The sequence below is a fragment of the Artemia franciscana genome, unplaced genomic scaffold (genome assembly GCF_032884065.1).
Source record: "Artemia franciscana unplaced genomic scaffold, ASM3288406v1 Scaffold_284, whole genome shotgun sequence".
Lineage (NCBI taxonomy): Eukaryota > Metazoa > Arthropoda > Branchiopoda > Anostraca > Artemiidae > Artemia > Artemia franciscana.
Genome location: NW_027063596.1, coordinates 39,095 through 49,648, shown reverse-complemented (window position 1 = coordinate 49,648; position 10,554 = coordinate 39,095). Strand labels below are relative to the sequence as shown.

Here is a 10,554-nt window from a genome sequence, read left to right as displayed (position 1 = left end):
GAAACTAGGCCTGTTTGATATAATAACATTTGACTAACTCACCAATGTGATAGCTGCCTCCCTAAGAATCAACCTTTTTAATAACAAAAAAACTTTTCTTCTGACTCCTTATGAAGCTTAGCCTATGCAAGACAGGCCTAGAACACCAAAAACCCTTTAGATACTAAGGAATATGCATAATATTACTTACAGGTCACTGAAAAGCTAAGATTATTTCTATTATTTACAGTTTCCTTGTCTTTTCTCTAGACTTAACGATTTCACATGTTTATCCATTTAAAAAAATATATAGCATTGACGTCACAATCCTCAAATAACCTTTTTATTTGGAGGTTATAAAGTGCCAGCCCACGGACAAGTAACCCTGAGCGTTTGTGGGGATAATCCGACTAACCTCTGACGTCAAATGTGTCTCGAAAAACGCTTGGATAAATCAGGTTAGTAATCGGACAAATAAACAAACGCACCCAGAAATGAATGTTTTAGGATTATATTTTGATTCTCAATTCTGATCCTTATGATAAGTTTATCTCTTAGTTTGGCTACTTCAATTGTACATGAATGGGAAGATTTAGACCGAAAAACCAAGTTTTAGGTTAGTTTTCAGCTCATTTGGGGTCTAGGCTAGTTAGGGACATGGTATTTTTTCCACCTTTGAAAAGAAAGAGGATTCTAGGCTAGTTTAATGTCAGGGTAGGCAGGTGAGCAGAATTTGATTATTAAAGCCGTTTTTTTCTTATATTCTGAGCAATAGATATTGTCATTTAATCTTTGAGTGAAAGTACTGTAAAGTCAGCAAAAACAATATTGTGTTTCCTCTAAACATTGAGAATGATGCAAAGTCTTCTGTATAACTTTGCAACATCAAATTATTTACAGAGAATTAGGCTAGATTACAAATAAAGTTATACTGATGACCTTTTATTTGTTGATTGGTAAAATTCTAGTTTAGTGACTTTTGACTATCTTGGAAAGGGGTTAGGTTAGGAAAATGAAACTTTCAGGGATGGGTCTACAGGATAAAGTATATCCCGAGAAGATATTTTCAAGTACCCACCTCCACTCCTTCAAAATTTGCCTACATGACAGGTCTATTACCTATTGAAATTTTGACAAAACAACATTTTGCCTTAATTTTCTGTTACCAGTTGCTTTTTGTCTGCCTTTAGTTCTGAAATCCAATTCCTGTTATTTGAGTAGAATTATGAGCCATATCAATGTTTTTTTTTTCAAAATTTAGGAAATGTATTTGCATATCTTTAAAACCTTATAAATTGGGACTGAGCAAAGTTGTGAAGCTGAAGACAATTTTGTTGTACTTTGTTCAGGCATAAGATCTCTTTTGCAAGGCTTCACTTTTACAACACACTTATCTTTAAAGGTCATCAAAGGTCAGGACCCTCTAGAGGGAGAGGGTATGGAGGTAGGTAGTTCAAAATATCTCCATGGAACACACTTTAGTCTTTAGACCCATCCCTGAAAGTTTCATTTTCCTAACCTAACCCCTTTCTGAGATAGCCAAAAGTGACTAAACTAGAATTTTAGTGTATGATTCACCAAAATGTCAAAGAGAATTAATAATATTACATCACTGATAAATAGAGAAAACAAAAAGCCATACAGATGGCTTTTAATAGCCTCTGCCTACATGATTTCATGTATAGAACAACCTAAATATAGTCATACAGATGCCTTTATTTAGAAGAAATTATATTACCCCTCTGATCCATAGAGAAAACAACAAAAAGTCATAAAGATGACTTTTTATAGGCCTGCCTGATATCATTTATAGAGCAAACTAAAAAAGTCATAAAGATGACTTTCTACCTTGTAATACAATAGAGTAGCCTAAATATGGTCAAACAGATGGCTTTTGAATATATCACTCTATTACAAAGCAGTAACTTATAAATAAAGTCTTGTATATGTCTTTTTTTTTGTTCTCTCCTTAAACATATATGATGCACTAAAATAGCATACAGAAGACATTATACTACCCCACTTGAGCCTAGAAAAACAGCAAAAAGTCAAACAAATGGCTTTTTATAGCCTACATCATTTCATTATGCAGCAGCCTACATAAAGTCATACAGATGACTTTTTATGCCTCATTCTGTTATAGAGTAAACATAAATAAAGTCTTACATGTGACTTTTTGGGTTTTCTCTTTATATGTATATATATATATATATATATATATATATATATATATATATATATATATATATATATATATATATATATATATATATATATATATATATATATATATATATATATATATATATATATATATATATATATATATATATATATGATACACTGAAATGTAATACAGAAGACATTATACCATCTAACTTCTTATAGAGAAAGGATTATAAAGTCAAACAGGTAACCTTTTTTTTCTTCCAAAATGACAGCATTACCAATTTTTTCTTTTTACCAGGGACAGATCTTATTTCATTGCCAACAAATTGTTGATGCAAGGTTATCTATATAATAGTATGAGGTATAAAGTGTCATCTGTATTATTTTATTCATGTTTATTCTATCATAGTGAGAGGTATAAAAAGTCATCTGTATATCTTTATTCATGTTTGACCTGAAAGAGCATTAGGTATAGAAAGTTATCTGTCTAACTTTTCATGTTTCTAAATAATTAGAATTGTAAAAAGTTATCTCTATAACTTTATTTATGTTTGCTCTGTAAGAGATTGATGTATAAAGTCATCTGTATGACTTTATGATTCTAAATAGTTGGAATGATATATGAAAAGTAAAATGTAGGACTATATTTATGTTTGCCCTATATTGGTATAAGGTATAAAAAGTAATCTGTAAAATTTTATTTATGTTTGCTCTCTACAAAAATGGGGTCATGTCAAAAGTCATGTCTGTGACTTTTTATCATTGTAAATAAATAGAATTGTATAAAAAGTCACCTGTAGGACTTTATTCATGCTTGTTTTATAATAGTAGGATGTTTAAAATCATCTATAAGACTTTATTTATGTTTCGTTGAGTATTATAACATGAGGTATAAAATGTCATCTGTATGACTTTGTTTATGTATGATCTATAATAGAACAAGGTATAAAAAGTTAACTGAATAACTTCATTTGTGTTTCCTCTATAAAAAAATGAAGCATAAAGTCATCTCTATGACTTTTTCTGATTTGTAACTGAAAATATGTGTGAAAAGTCATCTGTAGGACTATATTTATGTTTTGTCTATAATAGTATGAGGTATAAAATGTTGCCTGTATTGCTTTATTTATGTTTGCTCTATAATTGCATGAGATATAAAAAGTCATCTGTATAAATTTTTACGATTATAAATAATTGGAATGATATATACAAAGTCATCTGTAGGAATACATTAGTGTTTACTCTTTAATAGCATAAGTTATAAAAAGTCATTTGTATGACTTAATTTATGTTTCCTCTGTAATTGCACAGGGTTTAAAAAGTCATCTGTATGACTATTTATGTTTGCTCTATAAAAGAATGAGGTAATAAGTTATCTGTATGACTTTTTATGATTCTAATTAATTGGAATTATATATGAAAAGTCATCTGTAGGACTATATTTGTGTTTGCTCTATGAAAGTGTGAGGTATAAAAATCCATCTTTAAGACTTTATTTATGTTTGTTCCATAGAAGAATGAGGCATAAAAAGTAATCTGTAGGACTTCTCATCATTCAAAATAATTGGAACTATATAAAGAGTCATCTGCAAGATTATATTTATGTTTGCTGTATAAAAATATGAGGTATAAAATTAATCTTTAAGACTTATCTATGTTTGTTCCATAAAAGAATGAGGCATAAAAAGTAATTTTTAGGACTTTTTATCATTCAAAATAATTGTGATTGTATAAAAAGTCATCTGTAGGACTTTAGTTATGTTTGCTCTATAACAGTATAGGGCATAAAATGTCACCTGTATTACTTTATTAATGTGTGCATAATAATAGTATGAGGCATAAAAAGTAATCTGTATGACTTAATTCATGTTTACTCAATAATAGAGAGAGCTATAAGTAGTCATCTATATGATTTTATTTATGTTTGGTTTATAATAACTTGAGGTATAAAACATCTTCTGTATAGTGGAGAAAGCATGTTCCTACTGGCCCCCCATTTCACAGATTTGACTGAAAATCATTGAATTACCATGGCCTTAGAGCTTTAATGAACTAGAACTTACCAATTTGAAAATTAAAAAAACAGTCTTATAGAAAATAAACATGAAAAATGAATAAAAAAGTACTCTTTTTACACCCTTTGAATAAAGTTTCATAGATGTTGGTGATCCTTAAGATAAAAATGCTGTAAGATTCAATTGTGTATCTGTTTTCTTTAAACAGACAGAAGGAATAAACCTCCAAGCTTTGACAAATTTAATTTCACTTTTGGGATCATTCTTTTGATTTTCTCCATCCAACTAAAAAAGTAGGGGTGGTATCAGGTATAAGTGATCATTCACTCAGCCTATATACCCATGGGAAAGTCAAGCAACTCTGCAATACTTTATGCCAGACTCCCTGAATATGAAAATTGACAGTTCAAATTAGAGATTTCCAATGCATTCTGCCACCCATTACTTGTTTCTGTAAACTATTGTGCTTATGAAGTTCATATGTGTAGGCTTCATCACACTGAAAAGGGCTTCTTCACATTGGGGGGGGGGGGTTCATTGTTGGCCTCATCTAAATTTTCAAAAGTATATAAGTAATGATTGTCTTTTTTGTCTCAAAATAGAAATGTATAATTACAACCATAAAGCTATAAAATGTCATTTTTATGTCTTTATTCATGCTTGCTCTATAAAGTATGATTTGTAAAAAGTCATCTGTAGGGCTTTAATCATGTTTGCCATAAAATTGTACAAGGTATTAAATGTCATCTGTATTGCTTTATTTATGTTTGCTCTATAATAGTATGAGATGTAAAACGTCATCTGTTTGACTTTTTATGGCCCTTGGTATTAACCATACAATTGCAATATAGCAATCGCAAATTCTGTCAGTCCTGGTTTTTTCTACTTTAGGCACTTCCAGGTAAGCTAGGACGATGAAAATTTGCAGGTATATCAGGGACCGGACCAGCTTAAATTAGGAATAGTCGTTTTCCCGATTTGATCATCTGGGAGGGGGGGGGCTCGTTAATTCGGAAAAAATAGAAAAATTGAAGTATTTTTAAGTTACAAACAGTTGATCAGATTTTAATGAAACTTGATTTTTGGAAGGACATCGTGTTTCAGAGCTGTTATTTTAAATCCCGACCGGATCTGGTGACATTGGGGGTGGGGGGAGTTAAGAGGGGTAAACCTAAAATCTTGGAAAATACTTAGAGTGGAGGGATCGGGATGAAACTTGACGGGGAAAATAAGCACAAGTCCTAGATACATGATTGACATAACCGGAATAGATCCGCTCTCTTTGGGTTAGTTGGGGGGGGGGGTTAATTCTGAAAAATTAGAAAAAATGGGGCATTTTTAATTTACGAACGGGTGATAGGATCTCAATGAAACTTGATATTTAGAAGGATATTGTGTCTCAGAGCTCTTATTTTAAATCCCGACTGGACCTGGTGACATTGGGGGGAGTTGGGAGGGGGAAACCTAAAATCTTTGAAAACACTTCGAGAGGAGGGATTGGAATGAAACTTGGTGGGAAAAAAATACGCACAAGTCCTAGATACATGATTGACATAACCGGAACGGATCCGCTCTCTTTGGGGTAGTTGGGGGGGGGGGTTAATTCTGAAAAATTAGAAAAAATGAGGCATTTTAACTTATGAATGGGTGATCAGATCTCAATGAGATTTGTATTTAGAGGGATATTGTGTCTCAAAGCTCTTATTTTAAATCCCGAACGGATCTGGTGACATTGGGGGGAGTTTGGGGTGGGGGAACCTAAAATCATGGAAACGCTTAGATTGGAGGGATTGGGATGAAAATTGGTGGGAAAAATAAGGAGAAGTCATAGATACATCATTTACATAATTGGAACAGATCCGCTCTATTGGGGGGAGGGGGGTAATTCAGAAAAATTAGAAAAAATGACGTATTTTTTACTTACGAAGGCGTGATCGGATCTCGTAACTCAGATCTTTAGTTTAAATCTCAACCTAATCCAGCATCATTGGGGGGCAGTTAGGGGGACCAGAAATCTTAGAAAATACTTAAAGCGGAGAGATCAGGATGAAACTGGATGGGAAGAATAAAAACCTGTCTAAGATTTGTGACTGACATAACCGGAACAAATCTGCTCTCTTTGGTGTATTTGGAGGGGGGGGGGTAATTTTGAAAATTGAGGTATTTGTAACTTACGAAAGGGTGACCAGATCTTAATTTAATTTGATATTTAGAAGGATCTTGTGCTTTAAAGCTCTAATTTTAAATTCCGACCAGATCCTGTGATATGGGGGAGTTGGAGGGGGAAACCGGAATTCTTGGAAAACTCGAAAATTGGGGTATTTTTATCTTACAAACAGGTGATCGGATCTTAATGAAATTTGATATTTAGAAGGAATTCATGTCTCAGAGCTCTTATTTCAAATCCCGACCAGATCTTTTGACATTGGGGGTAGTCGGGGGGGGGATCTTGGAAAACACTTGGAGTGGAGGAATTGGGATGAAGCTTGGTGGATAGAATAAGCAAATGTCCTTGATACTTGATTGATGTAACCGTACTGGATTCGCTCTCTTTGGGGGAGTTTGGGGGAGGGGTTCAGCGATTTAGCGATTTTGGTGTTTCTGGACGTGCTAGGACGATGAAAATTGGTAGGCGTGTCAGGGAGCTGCACAAATTGACTTGATAAAGTCGTTTTCCCAGATTCGACCATCTTTGGGGCTTAAGGGAGGATAAAAATTAGAAAAAATTAGGTATTTATTACTTACGAGTGGGTGATCGGATCTTAATGAATTTTGATATTTAGAAGGACATCGTGACTCAGAGCTCTTATTTTAAATTCTGACCGGCACTAAGCCTCTGACTTTCCTTTTAAATCAATCTATTGATTCTTAGAATTTTGTTAGAGCTCATAACACATGAGCTCTTGGCTTGTAGCTCTTCTTGCCTCATCACAAGTGCCATATGAGCTCTTAGCTCTTGTTTCATTCTAAATAATTGTCTTCTAAATATATTTATAAATATTTTTTAATTTAGAAATATCTAAGTAATTGTCATTGTAAATGATATTTTCTTCTGTTTGACTTTATACTCTATTCTATATAAGAGTAAATGTAAATATTCTATTGCTCAGATATAAAGAAAAAGTTTTCTATATTGGCATGTGTAGGTAAACCAGGGTAGATTAATTCAAACTGATTTATTTCTATTTCAACCAAGACAGCAATTTTTACTTCTATTTAACAAATTTCTGCTGTCTTCTTGAAGATGAAAAAATGCCATGTTGCTTTTGATTTAGGCCACAGCACTCTCAGCCTCAGGGCCTTTCCCTGAATCCCTTTGTAGGTGAAGCTGCATATTAGCTTCCCCCAATAAAAAATCTTGTTTTTGTAAAGTTCTGGTTTAGCTATGTTTTGCTATCTTGGAAAGGGTTTAGGACAGAAAAACAAAATTTCTCCCCCCTGAGGGCAGTGACCTTAAAAAATTTTTGCATTACAAAAGTGAAATTTGGCATAAGAGGTCTCCTCGTATATGAGATACAGTAAAACTTTTCAGATTCACAACTCTGCTTAATCCCAAGTCATGACGTTTCAAAGATCTCGCATTTCTTAGATAAGATTTTCTCTGATCTTAAGTTTAATATATCCTTTAGCCTACTTGATTTTGAAAAGCTTCTTTTTTTGAAGGTATTATAATGAATTCTTTTGAAACATGCACATAAATATGACCTAATCCAATGAATATATTCCCAAAAATTTAAGCCCAAAACCATTTCTGTCAAACTTGTGATCTATTAAGATTGTTTTTGATGGCCAGAATTTTCCAGCATGCCAATTTTTTCATAATACTTTTGAATAGTTCTTATTCTTACTCTAGCTTGTAATTCTTACTGCCATGTTCTAACCAGATGTTTCTTTGTTCTTGATTATCAATTTTGACTCATTGTAGCTGTTTTTATTCCAAGTATTCTAACTGCCTATTTCTTATAACTGCGTAGGTTATTCAGTTGTCTTCTTGGCATTATAAAACTCCATAAAGTACCTTTTGCAAAAAGACATAAAATGATTGATGTTTTGTTCTTATCTATGTTTCTCTTTTAGTTTTGCCTGCATCATAGGCACTAAAAATGATACAACCACTACCAAGACGAATATGATTCCTTTTCTTGAAATTTGTTGATAAATATGATTTCGTTCACGTGAATCTTTTTCTAAATCTAAAGTTCTTAATTTTCTCAAACTTGTGATCCAGATGTGCCAAAATTTATATAGTATGGTAGAAATTCTAATTCTTAGTTTCACAGCTTAGTTGAATTTGTCAGAATATTTTGTAAAAAAAATTCAATCAACAAATTTCTGGAGATTCTCCTGCTAAAATCCCAATTTCCTACCCCTCAAAAAAATTGGTTGTCGGAAAATAATCTTTTACTAAGGGTAGTCATCCCTAATGATTTTTACTAGCCACTATCCACCCCTAGTGACTATTACTTTTACTTGACATAATTTTTCATTACTTTCCAAAATTTTTTGTCCTAATTGTCTATTGTCTGATCATCAAAACCGGACAAGGTTCATGGAAATATAGACCCTACTCCCTATGTCAGTAAAAGCATAATGCTCATAAGATTATACTATTTCATTTCTCATTCTCTTGACATTTTATTAGCTATTTTAAGAGTATATTGGTAGATATGTAGAAAAGTAGGGGGTTTGAAATCTTAGTTTTGAATTTGGTGAAAACACTGCTTGATGTCTTTTTTTTGTTCTGTCAAAATGTAATGGTTGTTTTACATGGAAACTAAATGGACTCTATAAGATAATACCCCTTTTCTCTTACTTTTGGCTGTAGGAAAGCACTAAAACACTGCTTAAAAATTGTGTATTTGATTATAATTCCATTATGTTGAAGTTATATCATGAAGAGGCATTGACTCATTATGAACAAATTGAAAAATAAACACAATTGACAACTCTTAAAAATTTCCATATTTACTTTTAAGTTATTAGCATCACTCTTGTTTAAACCTGTCTACGTGTAAACTGAATTAACTTTGACCAAATAAAGAAACAGAAAAGCTCACAGGAACTGTATAATTTGTGCCATATATTGGTATATTAGAGAGAAGGGAAGATAAAGCATAGCAAAACTGCTCTTGAAAGATGTAACAATTATTTTGCATGTTATGAAGTGAGAATTGTTCTCTTGAGATCCTTCTCAATTCACCCAAATTCTCAGCTTTTACCAAGTTTGAAATAGGTAATTTGAGGTACTTTAAATGAATTCAGAGCTTAAAATATCTCCAAGGAAGATGTTTTCAAGCTTCTCTTCCTACTTTGTCCATACTTCCTTCCCCAAGCCCTCAGAAACTGCATAAAGATAAATCTGTACCTGTTTTATCTTGGGAGGAAAATATATTTTAAGGAAACTTAGTTTGAGTCTGACTTTCCTTAACTGTGATTTTTCGACTTAATGTATTAATGTTAAATCATTTATATTTGAATGTTTAAATAGTAAAAGAATTGCTCTTTTCAACTATAATCCTTAGTATTAGACATTTTGTTTAATTTTTCTTCATTTAGTATTTGAAAAATTGCATATTTTTCTTTTTTTCATTGAGAATATATTTTTTCACAAACTTTTATTTTTAAATATATTCCACTCCTTTGAAAAAAAAATTATATTATGGCCATAATTAAAAATTTAGTTACTATTATCAAGTTATTTTTCTGTGAAGTTTAAAATTATTTTCAGACTTATTCCTCCTGAACCGTTGGTCTTTATTTCATACTCTGCCACCTTATATCTGTGTTTGAACATTGAGCAAAGAGATGAAAGTATTGAACTTTAAGTAAGGAGCAGCTCAATTCAACTTTTGACAAAACTCCAAAAAAAGTAACTAAGAAAAAAAGTAATAAAAAAGAGCTGTTTTCGTTTTTCGTGTTCTTTTTTTGCTAAGTGATATCTCTTACTGAGATACAGCCAAACTATTGAAAGAATATATTAAAAAATATTGAAATACTACAGAAAAAAATGCCTTACTTCTGTGAATTTAAATTTAAAAGTAACTCAACAGATTACTTCTGATTAAGGTCAGTTCAAATACAAAGATAGATATTATGTTGGAATATGTGAGAGAAAGAGAGGGGAGAGGGTGAAATTTTTGGAAAGTGTTATTCAAGATAAGTGGGAATTGAAAGTTTTGGCAGTAGAGTTTGAAAATTTGAAATATAGAGCATGTTCAAACTAAAAGCTCATTGATTTTCAATGTCACTGAAAAGATTTTCTTTTAAGTCATTGCTATTGATAGGTTTTTACTTATTTGATTTCTCTTCAGCTGTGAACACGGGTTCTAGACCCCACCCTTACCCCCTTTTCAATTGGATTCACACAATTTTAAATTAGAATTTTCAAAAT

The 10,554-nt window shown here is 32.0% G+C and overlaps 1 protein-coding gene across 7 annotated transcripts in view; it reads left to right on the top strand.

The window, feature by feature from the left end:
* Positions 1 to 455: 455 nt before the first annotated feature.
* LOC136043030 (zinc finger protein 235-like) overlaps positions 456 to 10,554 on the top strand; it is a 34,470-nt gene continuing 24,371 nt past the window's right edge. For 6 of the 7 annotated variants that reach the window (XM_065727924.1, XM_065727922.1, XM_065727925.1 and 3 more), the window contains exon 1: positions 469 to 595. In XM_065727924.1, coding sequence (XP_065583996.1) covers positions 562 to 595 — 34 coding nt within the window. In that variant the 5' untranslated portion in view covers positions 469 to 561. Of the gene's footprint in view, positions 596 to 10,554 lie in introns of all 7 variants that reach the window. The other variant, XR_010621533.1, reaches the window with a different exon arrangement.